We start from the raw sequence: 21,648 nt of genomic DNA on the forward strand, positions 1-21,648 counted from the left end.
CTGGAGGCTCAACACAAGCATTTTAGAAACTGCATGGCTTGTCAGGTGTTTGAGGAATGCTGTGTTTGAGTGTTTTTAGCATGTGATGAAACCAAAGTGAAACCACGTCCAGACATCCTGGGGTTGGGCGGCAGACCATCATTACGTATGTCTGGTGTTGTAGGCAGGGCAGACTGTTAAAACAGGACAGGCAGTGAACTGTGGCGGAGCTAACATCAGACTTTAATGCTGGGCAAAGTGCAAGTGTCTGAACACACATTGCACCAAATGCTCCTAACGGAGGGAATCCACAGACAATGACCCATGCATGTGGCAATGTTAACATCAAGACATCAGCAACTACAACTCAAATGAGCATATGACCATCCACACTGGACATTGGCGCAGTGGCAGAGTCTTGTACAGTCTGATGAATCCTGATACATCACGCCAATGGGACAGTGTGAATCCGTTGTCATCCACAGGAACAGCTCCGTGACACATGAGGGACAGAGACAACCTAGTGGCAGCTCCATTAAGCTCTGGGGAACATTCATGTCGGAATCTGTGGGTCGAGTGGAGCTCGTGCAAGGCACCATGACGGGCAAGGAGTATCATACACTGATTACAGACGACGTACACCTTTTCATGGCGATCATGTTTCCCAACAGCAGTGGCATTTTTCTGTAGGATAATGTGCCACGTCACAAGACCAGGAGTGTGCTGAAGTGTTTTGAGGAACACAGTGGCGAGCTCCAGTTGGTGTGCTGACTCTCCAGATATGAACCCGATCAAACAGGTCTGGGATGTGGTTGAACGTGGCATCAAAGCTCATCACCCCTCTCCCTGGAATTTACAGGGATTAGGTGACTTGTACATGCGGATGCACCAACTCCCTCCAGCAACCTATCGACGTCTCATTGCTTCCATGCCAAGACGCATCGCCGTTGTTATCCATGTCAAAGGTGGACATACAGCTATTAAGTAGGTGGTCATAATGTTCTGGATGATCAGTGTATTTGTTTTCAACCCTTTCAGTTGCTTCTCTGTGCTACAGATGTCAGTTTCTATGTACTCCCTGCAGTGGTTTGTATGACAATCAAACAATAGTACATTTTACGATCCTCTCGGGTTAATGATTTCTCGAATGTAAAATTTAAAAGTTCAGCTTTCCTTTTGCTCTCATCTATTGCCATCCCAAACTGGTCGACAAGTGCTTGTTGAAGACTTGGTAGTTTGGTGGTCCCCTTATCTAGAGCTCATATCAATGCAACAGAAGGAGTTAAAATTCAGCATGGCATACAGTTCTGCTTGTGATCGGTCTGAAGAAATATGCTACATTATTTTAACAGATATCTAAACAAGGGACTTTACGCTGCTTTGTTGAAGAACACCATCATTATTTCTCCTTTAATAAGGATGTAATGATACCAGTACAACTAATTGCTGCACATTTATGTTCACTTGTGTCAAAGGAATAATCTCTGAGTGGATGGTACAATGTGGCATGCTATGGGTTCTTGTGCATTTGATGTCATTCCACTCATAATAAACATTACATTTTTAGGCAGCTGTATTGGAAACACATTGTAAAAAAGTACAGTAGAGAATTTTTGATACTATTGGACGTTTTTATGATTATGGAGCTTCACACTTGCTCTTTCTGTGGACAGTTCCTAAACTTCCTGCAATGCTTGCTTACATTGGGCTTTTTCTGAAGCTGATTGCATTTAGAAACATGTTAGTCCTCTGGAGAATACTTGAAATAAATCTATAATGTAACATATAAAGTAGATATTCAAATATGGTAATCTATATTTGTTTTCATTTCCTGTTGTTGTTTTTTTTTAAATCAAATATTCCAGGGAGACTGAAATATGCCATTGTCAAATCCCTGTTTTAAAAAGGTGATGGGAGAGATGTCAGTAACTACTGACCTGTTTTGCTGCTGACATTTTTCAAAATTTCTAGACTAGTATCTCACTTGAGCTACGGTAATATCCTCAGCAAATCACAATTTGGGTTTCTGAAGAGTTGCTCTACTGAGAATGCCATTTACATCTTCACTCACCAAATTTTACAAGCATTAAAAAATAAAATAGCACCAGCTGGTATTTTCTGTGATTGAAGTTTTAAGGGATTGTCAACAAATGGACAATAGTGATTCAAGCAGTGTAGTCTGGGGACATTATTCTGACTGGGGAGAAATCATGTATGGAGTGCCCCAAGGCTCAATTGTAGGTCCACTATTATTCCTCATAATGTAAACAATCTTCTGTCTAATGTACAAGAAGCAGAATTAGTTCTTTTTGCAGATGACACTAGTATTGTAATCAATCCAAGCATACATACAGAAACAGTCTTCTTAAAAGTATCATTGAGTGACTTTCTGTGAATAGTCTCACCCTCAGTGTTAAAAAAGACACAACATATTAGTCCTGCACATATAGGGGTACTACACCAATGATAACTGTAACACATGGTGAGGCAATAATAAATAGGGTGGAAGCTTCAGAATTCTTAGGTGTCCATATTAAAGTGGAAAAAACACATGTTGAAACTCTTAAAACAATTTAGTTCAGCCACATTTGCACTTAGAATTATTCTATGAGAGAGACAAATGAGTACGTTGACATATTTTCATTCAACAATGTCATCTGGAATAATGTTCTGGGGTAAGGAAGTCTTCATTACTCAAAAATGTGCTGTAAGAATATTGTGTGGTGTTCACCCATGATCCTCTTCTCAAAATCTGTTTAAGGAGTTCGACATTCTGATTGCTGCTTCACAGTATATTTATTCCCTCATGAAGTATGTTGTGTATAATTCGCTGCAGTTCAGAAAAAGGAGCAATAATGTACATAATTGCATTATCAGGAGGAAAACTCATTCATTACTCCACGTTAAGGTTATTTGTAGCACGAAAGGGGTGCACAATGCCGCATCTGAAATTTTTGATAACATACCCAGTGACATGCCTGACAGACAGCAAAGTAAAATTTCAAAAACAACTGAAAATTTCTCTTATTGCAATGTGTAAGGGTAGGAATTACTACCTCTCTCTCTCTCTCTCTCTCTCTCTCTCTCTCTCTCTCACTAGCTCTCTCTCTCTCTCTCTCTCTCTCTCTCTCTCTCTCTCCCTCTCTCCCTCCCCCCTCTCCCTCTGTGTGTGTGTGTGTGTGTGTGTGTGTGTAAACCTATAAATTATGATATGAATGTAAACTGACTCATTCCCCATTGTTATGATATATCATGCAAATAATCCATGAAACAAGAAATTAACATGTGGCGCCTTGAAAGAACAAACAGAAAATACTTGTTTTATATCTAATTTGTGGTATAGAAACTGTATAGCATAAAAAGCCTCTCCAAGAATAATGTGTGATGTACAATAAAAGTAATTTGTACAAAACTGCAAAAAGATGGGTGGAATACAACCAGTTACATAAACAAAAACAACAGTTGAACAGTAGGAAGACATGTAAAATGACAACTTGAGCATAGCGGCTCGGCTTACTAGCTTTTATTCTTCAGAATGGATGTGTGTACACACACATCATTATCCTGGCATTGTGGTCTGAGTGGGGCTTTAGTTGTGCTACGATGGTATCACAATGTTACTGCCTCTGTGGCATTTGTGAGAACATGCTTGGGAGCATGAGTTCGTAAGCTGAGCTGTTATTTTAAAGCTCTTTTTTGTGCGGCTGTCCACTACTCACTGTCTTTACTACATGGTTGTCTTTAGTCAATCCATAATTTTTTAAGCAATTAATTGTTTTAATAACGTCACAGTTTGAAAACAGTAACATATATAAACAAAAATGGTGTCTTTAATTTATGGCATAACCTTAGCCTGGTGCTTAGAAAAGCAAATTATGCCTATACGGAAGTTTTTGTATTTGTAGATAGAAAATACTTTGTTAGTTACTTAAATTTTAGAAATGCCAGCTTGGAATCTCAACAATATAAGGTAAAATATACACTACTGGCCATTAAAATTGCTACAACAAGAAGAAATGCAGATGATAAACGGGTATTCATTGGACAAATATATTATATTAGAACTGACATGTGATTACATTCTCACACAATTTGGGTGCATAGATCCTGAGAAATCAGTACCCAAAACAACCACCTCTAGCCGTAATAACGGCCTTGATACGCTTTGGCATTGAGTCAAACAGCGCTTGGATGGTGTGTACAGGTACAGCTGCCCATGCAGCTTCAACACGATACCATAGTTCATCAAGAGTAGTGACTGGCGGATTGTGATGAGCCAGTTGCTCGGCCACCATTGACCAGGCGTTTTCAATTGGTGAGAGATCTGGAGAATGTGCTAGCCAAGGCAGCAGTTGAACATTTTCTGTATCCAGAAAGGCCGTACAGCACCAGCAGCATTCGGTTGTGCATTATCCTGCTAAAATGTAGGGTTTCGCAGGGACCGAATGGAGGGTAGAGCCACGGGTCGTAACACATCTGAAATGTAACATCCACTGTTCAAAGTTCCGTCAATGCGAACAACAGGTGACCGAGACGTGTAACCAATGGCACCCCATACTATCACGCCAGGTGATATGCCAGTATGGTGATGACGAATACACCCTTCCGATATGTGTTCACCGCGACGTCGCTAAACATGGATGCAACCATCATGATGCTGTAAACAGAACCTGGATTCATCCGAAAAAATGACGTTTTGCCATTCGTGAACCCAGGTTCGTCGTTGAGTACACCATCGCAGGCCCTCGTGTCTATAATGCAGCGTCAAGTGTAGTCGCAGCCATGGTCTCCGAGCTGATAGTTCATGCTGCTGCAAACGTCATTGAACTGTTCGTGCAGATAGTTGTTGTCTTGCAAACGTCCCCATCTGTTGACTCAGGGATCGAGACGTGGCTGCACGATCCATTACAGTCATGCGGATAAGATGCCTGTCATCTCGACTGCTAGTGATACGAGGCCGTTGGGATCCAGCACGACATTCCGTATTACCCTCCTGAACCCACCGATTCCATATTCTGCTAACAGTCATTGGATCTCGACCAATGCGAGGAGCAATGTCGCGATACAATAAACCGCAATCGCGATAGGCTGCAATCCGACCTTTATCAAAGTCGGAAACGTGATAGTATGCATTTCTCCTCCTTACACAAGGCATCACAACAATGTTTCACCAGGCAACGGTGGTCAACTGCTGTTTGTGTATGAGAAATCGGTTGGAAACTTTCCTCATGTCAGCACGTTGTAGGTGTCGCCACCGGCGCCAACCTTGTTTGAATGCTCTGCAAAGCTAATCATTTGCATATCACAGTATCTTCTTCCTGTCGTTTAAGTTTCACGTCTGTAGCACGTCATCTTCGTGGTGTAGCAATTTTAATGGCCAGTAGTGTAGATTGCTACTTACTTAAAGGTAACACGTTAAGTAGGAGACAGACGCAATGAAAAGACTGTTACATATTCAGCTTTTGGCCAAAGCGTGCTTCAGAAAAATAAACACACAGGCATTTATTCACACAAGCAAACACACCTCGTGCACATATAACCACCATCTCTGGCAGCTCGGACCAGAATGCCATCAACATTATAATACAGTGATGATTAGTCAGCTTAATCTGGTAAAAAAATTGTGTGTTAATTGTCTGTGTCATTATAAGTAGTAGTTAAGAACTTCAGCTAATATAGCATTTTGTCTTATTTCATGATGCTGTACTTTGTTGTGGTTGTGATAGCTTCACCACCATAAAGTATTGTTGTTACTTAGGAAAAGCAAGACTTATTATATTATTATTATTATTATTATTATTATTTTGAATTCATTAAATGAATACTGGGAGTGGATAAATAATGTTTACAGTCAGCTGTCAGTTGTGAAAGAGGAAGCTTAGAAAGACAGTCCAAGGATTTCATACAATTTTGTTAGACTACTTTTTTTCTGTGATTTCCTGTAAAATATTTAAAATAAATGTGTCCTTAATCTTGGAGTAAGCATTCATTTCCATTACTGGGCTGTCTGGTTGTGACATGTCAGCATATTTGTAATCAATATGTTTTATGTTTCACAAGTACTTACAGGGTTTTATTTGTGGTTGTTGTTGTTATTGTGGCTGTTTACCTTTTACAGGAAAGAGGCATAATATGCATATTCATTTCAATTATTTCCCTACAGGTAACCCCACAAAGCACACAGTTACCAGCTGTAAGGTATCACCATCAGATTGGAAATCAGATTATACCTCTCACCCCGTCGACTCCTCCAAAAAATCCGAGCGGTGTATCTGTTCTTAACTCACTTGCTGCCTCTCCAAATCTTGGTGTTAGTAACTGTTTTACCACTGATTTTACATTCACCGCTAATGCTTATGCTGCTGCTGCTGGTTTTGCTGCTGCTGCTGTTGGTAATACTAACACAGTTGTTTCAACATCTGCGAACACCGTAACCTCAACTACCCTTGCTTCTACAGTCACCTGCTCTACCATAAACATTAATACAACTGCCTCGGCTACAGCAACTAGCAATTTATCCACTGTGACTCCAGTGACCACTATTGTAGATACCACCAATAGTGCTGGCAACAGTGTTGTCACAAGCTCTCACGTGATTGCCAATAAATTAACTAATTTCAATTCAAATATAAATGATGATAAAGTATTTATTAATAATGCTGTGACAACCACAGTTACCACTTCTGCATCTGCTGTTGCTGTTGCTGCCGCTGCTGCTGCTGCCGCTGCTGCTGCTGCCGCTGCCGCTGCCGCCGCTGCTGCTCTTACAACAATTACTACTACACCTCCACCTACTCCAGACTCCTCTCCCAGCTCTCTAGCAGTTACTACTAATAATCTAGCTGTATCAAATACTGTAAACACTGCTGCTGGTACACCTCCCTCTATTTCCACTACCATTGTCATGGCTAAAGGTACCACCGCAGGTGACATTATTCCCGCTGCAGCAGTTACCACTATTGCCGCTACCGCCGCTGCCACCACCACCACTAATACAACAACAACAACAACAACAACAACAACAACAACCACCACCACCACCACAGCAGCGACAGTCACCACTGCTAGAAGTAATGTTGCTGTTACTGCCGCTGTTGCTGATACTGCTGCTGCTGCTACTACTACTACTACTACTACTACTACTACTACTACTACTGCTGTTGCTGCCGCTGCTCCTACTACTACTACTACCACCACCACAACCACTACTACTACTGCTACTGCTTCTACTACTACTACTACTACTACTACTTCTTCTTCTTCTACTGCTACTCCTGCTGCTCCTGCTGTTGCTGCTGCTGCTACAACAACAACAAGTACTACTACTACTACTACTAATAATAATAATAATAATAATATTGATAATAATCCTGCTTCTATTTCTGCTTCTACTTGCGCTCCCAACACCAACACTAGTACTACAAGTACCTCAACCATAGCCACTGCTACAGCTGCTGCCATTAACATCCCTCCAAACACCATCTCATCAGCCACCACTGTTGATAATGCTACTATGAAATTTACTGCCACCAGTGCAAGTACCACTGGTGGCTCTGCCATGATAAGTGTTAATATCAGTTCTCCTGCCCTAGTTTCCATATGTTCATGTGACAGTATTGTTATGACAGACAGACAGTGCAGATGTGTTAATCGTGGTGTTAACAGTACCGTTAATGGCTTTAATCAATCACACAATTCTGCAAATGCAGTGCTGGAGACAGTGCGCCACACAGCAACACAGAAACCACAGCAGCTTAATTACTACCATCCTCAGAAACAGCAGCAGCAACAACAACAACAACACCAACAGCAGCAGCAGCAGCAGCAGCAGCAGCAGCATCATCAACAGAAACAGCAGCAACAGCAACAACATCCTCAAAAACAGCAGCAACAGCAGCAGCATCTGTTGCTGGTAGATGTATCAGCACAAATCAGTTCTCACATTACTAGTGGCAAAGTAACAGATGCAGAGTCAAAGTTGCATTTGCAGCAGTCAAATTCATCCGGTACGTTACAACCCCAGCTGCCTCGTCACAGCCATCACCACCATCACAACCATCACCACCACCATCATTATCACCACCACCACCATCACCATCACCACCATCCAAACCTCCCTCATAATCACCCTGCCAATCAGCAACCTCATTTACAACAGCAGCAGCAACAGCAGCAGCTTCAGCAATCTGTTGTGCCAGTACTGCACGGAACAAAATCGTCAGCAGTTTCTGAAAAAGGAACGTCACCAATCCAAGTACAGGTATATAATCTTACTCATCAAATTTGTGTATTCATAGCAGTAGAAATCTTAGAGGTCTTTGTAGCATCTTGAATGGGTGTTTGTAATAATTGCCTTCATTTGGGTAGTATTTCCCTTTTCATTTCATTGTATCCTCAGGCTCTATGTAGTCAACCATTATATTTTTATAACACAGAGACAAAGCTAAGATGTATTGAAGAAACATTTGGTCTTCAGATGCTTGTTAAGTTTTAAGTGCAGGCTGGAGCCTGTGGTAGTAATTTAGTACCTTTAAATCTTCTGTTGTTGTTGTTATTGTTGTTGTTGATGACGACTATAGGTGGCTGTTGCTGTTGCTGTTGCTCCACCTCCTCCTCCTCCTCTTCATATTTGTACTTCCTCTACTATTACAGCTACTTTAGTGACTGTAATGAAATAATATGTACAATATGCAGAATACTCGTGTATTCTTTCAGTTTCAAACTGCTTACATTGTATTTTTCCCCCTTTTTGATTTTGCTCAGGGTATCCTGTTTTGAGTTACAGCAATATATTTCTGCTCCACTCCCTTTGTTTAATTATTAAATAAATGATACAAGATACACGTGATTTTAAACTTCATTCACATTAATTTATTATGTATTTATCAGTGATTTACATTTCTGTACTCAATTAAATGATAAATAGCCAATCCATTTCAAACATATTCATGCCACTTAATATTAATGTGAGTTTTCTGTGGTGGCAAGATAATATCTATTATCATCTCCACCCTTTGTTGTTTGTGAACATCTTATTACAAAACTTCTGCGTATGCATGTGATATCTTTGTGCTTGTGGTGGTGGTGATGGTGGTGATGACTTGCACAGGTGCATGCATGAGTATTAACAGTTTGTATATGCTTGTTTTGGTAGTGAAATTCATGATTTAAGATGATATGCAGAATTTCTATAGTGATATCTGTTTTTATATATGCTCTTTCCATTTTTATTTCGTAGAAGTGCTGTACTCTAGAAAAGTGTTATGTAATAAAGCAAGTGCTTATTTGGTGTGTAGTTGCTTTTATATTTATCTGGATAACTGCTGAAATCATGATATCTACTTTATTGTTCACTTCACATCTGGAAGTATTCACTGTCATTGAAAATTTACTTTGAATTACACAAAATATTGATGTTCGTGCATTGTAAACTTTTGTTGTTTTCGCTGCTGCTGTAATACTATTACTTCATGTTAAATTTCAACTACAGTCTGTGTTACACTACTTGACGTATGAAGAATGAATTATTATAACTTGTCATTGTCATTTTACGTAGTATGCTGAATATTAATTCCTATTCTATATTTCTTTGTGCTGCGAACAAAGTATGTATGCAGCAGGAGAACAATCTGCCACAGTTTATTTTAGTGCTTTCAGTACTTCACATGTAGTATGTGATGAAGCGTACAGGAGTGATTGAAAAATTTTGTATGTATCGGTGGTAGCCATCCTTGTGCCAAAAAGGACAGTTTATTATTGTTGTGTGGAAAGGACAATGAAAGTATTGGAGTTGTATGTGCCATTCTGTTTTCTTAATGTACAATGTTGCATAACAAATTATTTCCTGGCGCAAGTTTCTTGTATGGACTCTGAAATTTAACTGGTGATACAAGAGCCAGTAACTTTCGTTGATAATCCTAGCATTTCATAAACAGTTCAAGACAGTAAAATTATTTTCTTAACAAGAGGTAGTACACAAAAGTGGAAAATGCAGAGTTATTTATAAGTACCTGCAGAATTTCAGACGACAAATACGTGAAATCTACGAGACGTACAGAATATATGTATAAAGTATCCACTGTCTTGTTGTAATTGTGGTATAAGCCATTGCTGCAGCATCTGCAGGTACACAAAATCAGTCAGTTTTCTCTGCAAAGAAAAATTGTCCATAATATTTTCAAGAGGAAATGTGACAATAGATGTTAACTTTAGTTAACTCGTGAATGTGTTCCACAATCTTGTGTTGATCTTCTGTGTGCCAAACATGCAGGACCGATGACCTTTGCAGTTTGGTCCCTTTAATTTTCAAACCAACCAAACATGCACATTATGACACTTCATCTTTCTAAATACTCAAAATGGTGCATCTTTGCCGGAAACTGACTACTGTGCACAACAACCTTTGTACAGTAGCTGCTGGAAGTTATTGCAAAAGAATTAACCTCATTGTCTTGAGTAGTTAACACATGTAACAACTGCAGCCAATATGGTTTCACACGCGCGCGCGCACACACACACACACACACACACACACACACACACACACACACACACACACTTCTGTTGAATGTGCCAGGCAGTTAATTGGGGGGGTAGTTCCTTACTCACGCCTGTTGTCAGTTCTTTGGGCTCCTGATTAATGATTCCTGCATACACTCCCATCTTCTTTGCTGGCTATCCATGCTGGCCTGTTTTCTTCATATTACATAAGCAGCCAGTTTCATGGAATGTGTTGTACCACCCAGAGATTGTTTTGTCTGGTAGAACTTTTATCTGATATTTGGAATGAAATCATCACTGAACCTCCACAATTTACTCACACAGCATGAGGACACTAACCATACACATCATTCCATTATACGCTGTGTTCTAACACACCTGCCCGTTAGTGATGCACTTTGCACCTACGCCATGGCTTTTATCATGAATTAAAATTTGGAAAGATGCTCTGTACACTAATACATGCCAATTTTCTGCACATCTTTTGAAACTCCGGCGATACTTCTGTGTAATGCCGTATAGTTATAATGGTTAGTACTTGTACTTTTTGTTTGTGATGGTATTGAAATGTTTATGATTTTGAGAATGTTGTCGTCACATTTATAACAATATTAAATATCTCTAAATAGGAGTTTTAAGTAGTACAAAATGTATTAATGTTAAAAAAATACAAGGAAAATTATCTACGTGCTGTGCATAAAGTCTTTTCCCCGATTACAAAAAATTACTTCTAATGAGCTATGCTAGATACAGCTATGTGATTTGTTGCGAATGGTTGCTGAACTCTCAGAAACTGTTTTACCTGGGTGTGTGAGAACTTAACGTTGCACCTCAGCTTTGTGAATTTCAACTGTGGGTTGTGTTTTAACTAGATGGTGCCCTACCACACGGAGGGTTATTCGTTCACCAATTCTCGGATGAAACCTTTCCTGACAGATTATCAGTAGAGACTGTCTAACATAGTGGCTAGCAAATTCACCAGCTGTAACATTTCTTGACATTCTTTTTGTGGGGTTGTGTGAAAATATTCATTCCACCATAAATATGGGAATCTTGTATAGGCAGTGATGGAATAGATGTTGTGACAATATGGAGATAAATTTATTATTATTGCCTAGATGATCTGTGGGTAACAAACAGAGCACATGTGGAAGCATATCCATAAAAAATAACTACCATTTGCGACTAATCACATACCTGTATCTAACAGAGTTAGTTACGAATAAATTTTAGTAATCAGGAAAAGACTTTATGCTCACTCTGTATGTGTGATGTTTGAAGCTGCAGTGTACATTGCAGTTTCCTTTTAGTTGCCAAGCTAGCATCAAATAATGAAACTTTGAATAGTAATAACGAAAGCAGATCATACCATTTGGAGAGAAAGGATAAGTGTTTCATTGCCTTGGCAGTGAAGAAAATCAAAGAGCACTAATTGTACATCTAAGTACTTTGTACTTCGTGTACTATTATTTGTCAAAATCCTCAGAAACACAAAATTGCCTCAATTGACTTGTGAAATTTGATGGAAACTCAAAATGTAGAATTCTTCTTCCAATACTTTTAATTTAATTTCAGTTTGCCCACTAGTCTGTTTCAGATGTTAAATCTGTAGTGTAATTCTAACAACTACTACTACTACTACTGATTCATATCCCCTCTCATCTAGACGTTATAATCTCTCAGACCAGAGATGTAGCCTTTACCAGCCATGAAATGGAAAAAAAAGGTTGAATGTAGGTCAGTAAGAATATCAAGGAAATTGATTGTGTAGGTCTTATAATGAGGTACCTTTAGTATCCTGGCCCCATTGTGATAATAGGATTAGAGAGTTTTCAGTGTGTTTGTTACCTTTTCCAATTTTCTCATGTGTTCATTTTCATCATATTCTACTTGTTCTCAGAGGAAAATTTGAAAATCTGTTAGTCTTTCTGTGTTGTTGCTGTCTTTAACTCACTTTGATATATCAGAAATGTTCTTTGGGAGTTTGCTTTTGGAAATGTTGTCTGGAAGTTTTGTTTTACATTTTCTGATTTTATTTCAAATTTCACAGTTACTCATTCAGTAATGCTGACTGATGTGTTCAAGCAAAAGCAACAAAACTTCTGATTTACCTGTTTACAAGTGACTGTTTTCACTTAAATTTTTCAAATAGTGGTTTTGGCTGTTAGTTACTAACGCTGGTGTAGCCCTGGCATTGAATGGACTGCCATTTCTCAATATGTGATTTGTGTTGTCATCATTTATATTTTGTCTAACAGAATATAACAGTAATACTAAACAATAAAATGGGGGTCATTTCATAATAATCTTTATTTTTATGTCTTATAATAAATACTGTGTAATGTTGTGTGATTCATTGACATAATATTTGTGCTTGGTAAGGAAATCTCTACAAGATGAAAACAGTCTGTCGTAAGTAGACTGAATGTTCAGTTGTTGTAAATAAATGTTGTCATGCATTTGTCACGCAAATTCTCCATAAAAGTCGAAACTTTCAACAAGGCCAATCCTTATTTTTGTGACAATAAAATTTATCAAAGAAGTAATGGAGACACACAGGTGCAAGTGGTATAGTAGTGCCCATTGTGATAACATTGGCACCAACGATCATATGTCATCTGCAACATCTTTGTCGTCATCATGATGTATAGTATGGGACATATTCTTATGCAGCCTCCCATTAACAAGGTTTCTAATTTGCATGGCATCTTTAATTGAGGTACAGGCTACACATTACTGAGTGTGTCAGCACGCAGCCTAATTTCCACAGCCTTTTCAATGGAGCTACAGCTTCACACTGAATGATATATTTCTGTGACAATCAGTTGCTTGCTTCACAAATACAGTGTTGGACATTGTCATGAGCTGGAAATTTTATGGATAATTAATGTAGCAGTTGCACGGACAACATTTATTAATACAACTGTTCATGGTTTTTAAACTACTTTAGGAAAGACCCATGTTAGATTGAAGATAGCACAATATTGTAGTGCCTGTGTTGTTCAGGTATACAATGCAATGTTCCTTCAGACATGCATGCCTGTCTGAAGGAACTGGTACTGTGGTGACTACATCCATTGTGAAATACATAAAATGTATTCACAGTTGAGAATAGTGACAACCAACAGACGTAAGACCCTGCTAGACCTAAGACTTAGGGTGACACTACAGAAGATAGTTGCTGAAGACATACTTTATTTTGAAATATTAATGTAGATTACGTGCACTAGGGCTGTTTAAAGTGCTGTTGCTGTGTCAGTGACAACTGTTAGGGAACAGGCACAGAAAATCAAGGAAGGAAAAAGGATAAAATGTATATACAGGTTGGACAAAACTCCTTAATGTGCATGTGATTATCACATGCCTTTAGCTTCTTGGTGACTGGGATCACATTAGCCATCTACATCAGCAGTAGTCCCTTATAAACGTCCACAGCCATGTGCAGATCATTATCCATGCCTTGGCCCTGAAAACTTTTCTTTTTTATAATCTATTTCTTGTAGCACTAGTTCTGTGTGCACATCATTAATAATAATAATAATAATAATAATAATAATAATAATAATATAATAACAATACTTCACTTTGAATATACAGTAGGATAAAGCTAGAATCAAAGAAAGGATAAAAATGTGTTAACTATTGCAATTTCTATTAAAAGAAATCTAAATTTTACCACCATTATTTACTATTCGTAGTGCTTTTCATAATAATGGCTTTTTTATGTATTGGTTGGCAAGACGAGTACCCCTAAAGAGACATCTAACACAGCATACAGCCATTATGTATGACTTGGACAGCACAACAGATCAGTGTGACAGAACCACTAAATGACATTGGCGTCTCCATTAGTTTCAAACTATGTATGGCTACTAAACAGAAACTTTACTAATGAGAAGGAGATAAGAATAGCTATTAAAATTGGCCAACCAACTACTTGACATGAACTGTGATTTCTATGCAAGGTTTTTGAAGTCTGGTTGCCAGAGTAGAATGCCAGTAGGCTAGCAGTGATTGTAAGACACATTGTTTAGACAAGAAATGTGGAAATGGTGTGCCACTGTGATTTCAGTTTCTATCCAATTTACTAGCAATAAGCAGCTCAACCCACTTAAACCTTATCACCAAATGTTTTCAGAGTGAACACACACACACACACACACACACACACACACACACACACACACACACACACAGAGAGAGAGCGAGAGAGAGAGAGAGAGAGAGAGAGAGAGAGAGAGGTGGGGGGGGGGGGGGGCTATAACATAATTCCTCCACTTAATATCTGTAAGGTGCGGTTCTCACTGAGGCGATACAACATGCAATACGACACATTGCGATAAAGGTCGCACAACACGATGCTTACCGTTGAGATATTTGTGTTCCCACTGGGACGATACAATATGTGATTTGATACTATATGTGATGCGACTCGCGATATGACAAGCAACAAGACTGCACGAATCACGTTTCAGTTGCAGTCGTGAGCTCTTCTTAAAAGGACATTATTATGACTTATCATTTTTTTAATGCTCATAAAACTGAAAAAGAAAGGAAGTGCTCGATGCACCAGTACAATGCTATAAATATCAAACATAGTTTGGCTGTGGTTTCTCATGAGGCTTCTCAGCATGAACACAAATTCTACAGAATGAGTCCAGGCAGTTTCCACTTTTTGGCGCAACTAATGTTAGCTACTCAGACAAAGGAAGACATAAATTTTTGACTTGCTATTTTCTCCTACTGAGAAGCTACTCATTACAATAAGGTAAGTTGGTGATCGTGTTGAATGATGTGAAACATGCCACCATGAAAAGTTTGTTTTTGTTAAGACCACCTAGTATGGCACTTTATTTGATGTGATAGGTTTATAAATAATAGTAACAAATTAATATAGCCAGGATAGTATATCTACAACTGCTCAATTTGACAAAGTTGTACACGATTCAGCTTGAGGAGTATTCAGAAGAAACACTGGATTTGAAGTGATATTAGTCACCATTGATAGTGTAGCAGTGGGTGGTGAATTCTGAGAGTGGTAGACAACGTGTTTGAAGAACCGGAAGAATCTCACGACGTTAAGAAAAATCCCGCTGTGTCGTTCTCAGCTTCATCCAGTTGCTCATTCAGAAGTGAAAGGAATTTAGCTTCCACCTCTCTCTTATGCCTGTCATGAAGTTTCCTGAAATCAGGGGGCGTAGACTGAAAATAAAGCCAGTCAGCATCAACAACTGGTGACTGTTAGTGTCTTTTTATTTCAATATTTCAGTAATTTTTTCATTTACAGCTTCAGCTTATAGTAGCTGAATACGAAAATGAGAAACACGAGGCAGCTTCACACTCCGCATAGCAAGCGGCAATAGTCTTGTGTGTGGCACTTAGCTGCCGACCCTGACGCAGACAACCTCTGTCTTCACTGCAAACCTTTCAAAATATGCACTGTACGTTACATATTTGTGAAGTATCACAATAACTGTGGGCAATAGCAAAAAGATGTGGTGTGGCACTATAAGATGTGAAAAAATAAGTTTTTTACCAAGTAGTTTCCTTAGATTGAATGAGAGAGCCGGCAGAATGGAGAAGACATGAAAGTCAAAAAATCATGGCTTTTAAGATTTGCTGAGAGACTGAGAAGAGACGAATGTAGCTTGCTTCATTTGCATAAAACAATTTTTCTAGGCACATTTGATGACCCTAAATTTGTATCGTACAATACAGTTGCACAGAGCAACTGGCATTCCCTGTTTTGCCGGGCGATACGATAGGGATATGTGTCCATGTTGTATCACTGTCATCCCATTGTGAACCAGTTCAGTCATTTCAGTTACTTTTCTATGCACTCCACCAGAGCTGGTTGCTTCTGCATTGTATCACTAGTCATAATGCGTATCGTATTGCCTCAGTGAGAACCGTGCCTAACAAATAACAGTAAATGGACTGCTTAAAGTGAACAAAAATGATTGCTCGTACAGTCTCATTCAGAAACTGTGTACAAAGTTTGCCTGCCCTTTATACAGATTTACTTCGAAGCAAACAGGAAGATATTCAGAATCTGCAAAAACGAACATGCATATCACACAGCTAACAATGTAGGCACTGATTTCACAGTTGTCTGTCAAAAAAGAAGGATAAGATGCACGTGTATTGTAGTAAACATAATTGTAGTTATACCAAAGTGAGGTTAAAGACAGTTTTTTTACAAGATTCCGTGCTTAGAAAAAGATTGAAATCTGTGTTTGCTGCAGTCTAATGCCCCAAATTTTTTAAATCGTTCAAGTACTAAACATTTTCAGATCTGTTAAAAATAAATGGAAGGTATGCTAAGCATAACCATATCTAATTAATATTATACACTACATCTGATAAAACAGTGCTTAGGATACCAGAATAGTTGAAGAGCAACCAGTCATTTACTTGTGTCGTGTGCAGAGTCTATGGGTGACTAAAGTACACTGAATTAAAACACGTTATGAAGAAATTTGGAAATTTGGTAGTCTATCTGTGGTGTCACAAGATGAAAATGTAATAATGTCTAAAATAAAACAACTGCAGAGATAAAATTACAAACAGTGTACAAAACTAAATTACACTAGAAAAGAATCTTGCAATTCACAGATCGAGCATGGTTTATACACTGAAGAGCCAAAGAAATTGGTACACCTGCCTAATATCGTGTAGCTCCCCCACGAGCACCCAGAAGTGTTGCAACCCAACGTGGCATGGATTTGACTAATGTCTGAAGTAGTGTTGTAGGCAACTGACACCATGAATCCTGCTGGGGTGTTCATACATTCGTAAGAGTACGAAGGGGTGAAGATCTCTTTTGAACAGGACGTTGCAAGGCATCCCAGATATGCTCAATAATGTTCATCTCTGGGGAGTTTGGTGGCCAGCGGAAGTGTTTAAACTCATAAGAGTGTTCCTGGAGCAACTCTGTAGCAATTTTGGACATGTGAGGTGTCGCATTATCCTCCTGGAATTGCTCAGGTCTGTTGGTATGCACAATGGACACGAACGGATGCAGGTGATCAGACAGGATGCTTACATATGTGTTACATGTCAGAGTCATATCTAGACGTATGAGGAGTCCCATATCACTCCAACTGCACATGCCCCACACCATTACAGTGTCTCCACCAGCTTGAACAGTCCCCTGCTGACATGCAGGGTCCATGGATTCATGAGGTTGTCTCCATACCCGTACACATCCATCCGCTCAATAGAATTTGAAATGAGCCTCATCTGACCAGGCAACATGTTTTCAGTCATCAACAGTCCAGTGTCGGTGTTGATGGGCCCAGGCGAGGCGTAAAGCTTTGTGTTGTGCTCTCATCAAAGGTACACGAGTGGGCCTTCGGTTCTGAAAGCCCATATTGATCATGTTTTGTTGAATGAGTCACATGCCGACACTTGTTGATGATCCGGCATTGAAACCTGTAGCTATTTGCAGAAGGGTTATACTTCTGTCACATCGAATAGTTCTCTTCCGTTGTCGTCGTTCCCGTTCTTGCAGGATCTTTTTTCAGCTGCAGTGATGTCAGAGATTTGATATTTTACTGGATTCCTGATATTCACGGTACACTTGTGAAAATCTCCACTTCATCGTTACCTCAGAGATACTGTGTCCTATTGCTAGTGCGCTGACTATAACAGCACGTTCAAGGTCACTTAAATCTTGATAACCTGCCGTTGTAGCAGCAGTAACCGATCTAACTTCTGCACCAGACACTTGTTGTCTTATATAAGCATTGCCGACTGCAGCGCCATTTTCTGCCTGTTTACATATCTCTGTATTTGAATACGCATGCCTATACCAGCTTCTTTGGCACTTCAGTGTATTTTAGCCTTTTGTCTTGAATATGTTATTTTATACTTCATTATCACCATTCTTTTGAAAGGAGAAATTTATTCATGACCTTTGATGTCCCGCCAACAGCCTTTCCACAGAGGTAACACCAGTTCCCGTCGGATCCCCAAAGTTAAGTGCTGTCAGGCTTGGCTACCACTTATATGGATGACCATCTGGGTCTGCCGAGTGCTGTTGGCCATTGGGGTGCACTCAGCCCTTGTGAGGCCAGTTGAGGAGGTACTTGATTGAGAAGTAGTTTCTCTGGTCATGAAAACTGACAATGGGCTGGTAGTGAGATGTGACCACATGCCCCTCCATATCTGCATCCAAAGGCGGAGGATTGATGATTGGTAGGAAACACTGGGCTTTCCGAGGTCTTTTCGAGTGGAGTTTAGATGATTCCGGGTTCCACCTTGACAGTTTGCCTGATAACAAGAATGAGCACTTATGAATGGGGCTGCGACCCCAAAACTAACCCCAAAGAGTGTAATAAGAATAAATATAATAAAAGCAGAAAGTTTAACTGTGGAACTGCTATTTCGAGAAAAGAAAAAAAAACTATTTGATAGTGGTATTTCGCCAAGAGGGCGTAATTTTCCATGGCTGTGGATCAGGTACATGATGCAGCTTAACTCTTGCTGCATCTGATCTCATTGAGTACTAGTGTAAAGAAGACAGTGTGCTAGCATTCATAGTGAAATGTGTGTAAACAGAGAACTAGTGTGAATGATGTCACACACTTGCAGTCTACAAGAGGTATGAAAGATAATGTCTCTTTATCTTTGTTACTGACTATATTTTGTGTTAAATTGGCACTCCCAACAGTAATGACTAAATGTTGTGTTACTTTGGCACTGCGACAGTAACAGATGTATTCTCATGTATTGTGGAGCACTGTATGGGCTTCTTTGCCTTACTGATTGATGTGTCACAAGGTATGCTCCCAATGAATCGCAGGGGAAGTGTGAAAAGATTCAAAGGCTAATCACCATATGAACAAAACGTCAACAGTAACAGTTTGTTGGTGCTTGCATACACGTGAGTAATAATTGCTTTATCTTTCTCTGTTCCCCCACAAATAATTCTTTCCACAAATCTTTCCTCCTACCATGCACTGAACCTCTGGCAACTGAATCATGGGAGGCAGCATCATAAAACTGTTAAAAATCATGGACATTAAGACTTTTTGTAGTGTAATTTGTTTCTTGCAAGTTAGGAATAATGCTGTCAGTGCTCCCAAGTTTCAAAGCTGAGACGCTGACTTCTTTGAAAATTTTGCTTGAATGTGTATAATATGTTTGCCGTGAGTTGTATTGCATGATCTGTATGATTTTTGTTGTAACAAAATGCTTTCCGTAACATGGAGTAAAACCTCCTTAGATAGAAGTACAACATAATTTTTGATTGCTTGTTGAACATAATTCACTGTGATGGTTTTGCCCTTCTCAGGTTTTTTTAAATGTCTGCATATGACTTGCAACTAATAAATATGATGTAACAATAATATAAATGGTTCAAAGAACTTGTGTGGTCAAGGCAAATGTACCTTTCAAATTTGAATGTTATCGCTATTTCCCACTAGCCCTTTTTAATTTTTGTAAAGTGCTTTTTATACATTGCCAGAGTAAGTTGTTGTTGTTATGAGTTGAGGATTAGAGATTAAGTCTTCCTTTATATATTAATACATTTTCTGAAAACATTTTTATGATGATAACTTTTTTTTGCAGGTTGGAACACAGACATGCATGCCACCAGAAGAATTTCCTCAAACTTCTGCACATATGAGTAACAGAACATCTTGTAATGGATCACCGAATGGCCAGCAGTGTACATCAAACACATTTCTGCCATTAAACAACAATAAATCTGCACTTACCTCTAGTAGTAAAATTCTACCTAATCACACATCAGCAGCACTAAAATCCGTACCAAATACTGTGTTTACAAATGGCAGCAAGTCTCATGCAGTATCATGTGCTGGTGGACCAAAGCCCCAAGCGAATTCCTCTCCTGCATCTCCACCACGTGGTACTAAACGTTCTGCTACAAGTCCGTTGCGGTCTATAAGCAGAAGTGACCTGTGAGTACTTTCTTATTTTAGTTAAAATAATGTGTGAAATTCCTGTTAGTTATTTGAGCGACTTGGTGTGTGTGTGTGTGTGTGTGTGTGTGTGTGTGTGTGTGTGTGTATAATCTGCACAAAAATCTGTCATTTCTACTTATTACTCCCTGTTACTTTCTACTGGTAATCGGTTGTGTGTAATATATCAACCCTAGAGAGACAGCTTCCTTTTAAAGCATGTTGTATGTCATACCATAACATATTCAGGTTAGTTACCAAAATAATATAAATATTTTCTGCACTGTGAAAGGCGTAACTTAGGTGAGAATGTTAGATGACTTCGAGAGAAAGCAGCTTATGTTTTTCATGTTCTTTGCAACGAATTTAATGTGGAGGAAGTAAGTATGTGTGAAGTGGAATGTCCTGTTGACACAGGTGTCATTTGTGACAAAATGGTGTGAAACTGATAACTGCATGAAGTGTAGCTTTTGGTCTCAGAGAAAGTGATTATAGATGAACAAATGGTGTGCAACAGAATATAAACATTATGGTCTGACTGTTCTACAATCTATGCCGGGGCTCTTGTCAGCATAAAGAATGAGTCAATGATACACATGCCAAAGAAAGTGTTGAAGAATCAGTGCAGTATGATGGGTAGCCAAAGATTGTTGATCAACTTGAAGAAATTACAACGGCATCAGGTATTCACTGCAAACTGCCTCCATTGAATCACAAAAACTTTGAATTTGCATTGAAGTGTCAGTTAACTGAGTGAAGAGTTTTTTTTGGTTCTGGGATGAAATATATGTTATGAAGTGTGCTGCAGTGTGAAACAAATTATTATTCATTGCATTCACTGAGGGATCTTCATGATACAAATTGGTATGTGGGGCCCCAAATTGGTATGTGGGGCATTTGTTATTGAAGTGTGTAATTGTGACTACATGCACTAGTTGTGCAGAAAAATTCTTAAAAACAGCTATTTTTTTGCTGCGGGTTGCTCCTATGTTTTGCATAATTACATTGAAGGTCTATAAAGCAAACTCCTAGCAGCTAAACACAATGGTGAATAATTTTATGTACTGTATTATGTACTGTAAATAGTACTCATTAAATATTGTGTGTTCAGGGAAGGAGAGTGGTATGGGAGTTTTAACGGTAGTTCTTTCATCAATAGATTTCTTTCATTTGTTTACAAATGTATGGTTATCACATAAGTAGTTCAGCACATTTACATCAACGTATATACTCCGCTAGC

General features: G+C 39.0%; 1 protein-coding gene across 1 annotated transcript in view; it reads left to right on the forward strand.

Moving 5' to 3' along the window:
• The window catches only part of LOC126249431 (mucin-5AC-like), a 307,175-nt gene that overhangs the window by 237,104 nt on the left and 48,423 nt on the right, over positions 1 to 21,648 (forward strand). Inside the window, exons 13-15 of the mRNA XM_049951084.1 lie at positions 6,143 to 6,622; positions 7,754 to 8,239; positions 20,056 to 20,408. Of these exons, the coding sequence (XP_049807041.1) occupies positions 6,143 to 6,622; positions 7,754 to 8,239; positions 20,056 to 20,408 (1,319 nt within the window). The remainder of the gene's footprint in view (positions 1 to 6,142; positions 6,623 to 7,753; positions 8,240 to 20,055; positions 20,409 to 21,648) is intronic.

The sequence above is a fragment of the Schistocerca nitens genome, chromosome 3 (genome assembly GCF_023898315.1).
Source record: "Schistocerca nitens isolate TAMUIC-IGC-003100 chromosome 3, iqSchNite1.1, whole genome shotgun sequence".
Lineage (NCBI taxonomy): Eukaryota > Metazoa > Arthropoda > Insecta > Orthoptera > Acrididae > Schistocerca > Schistocerca nitens.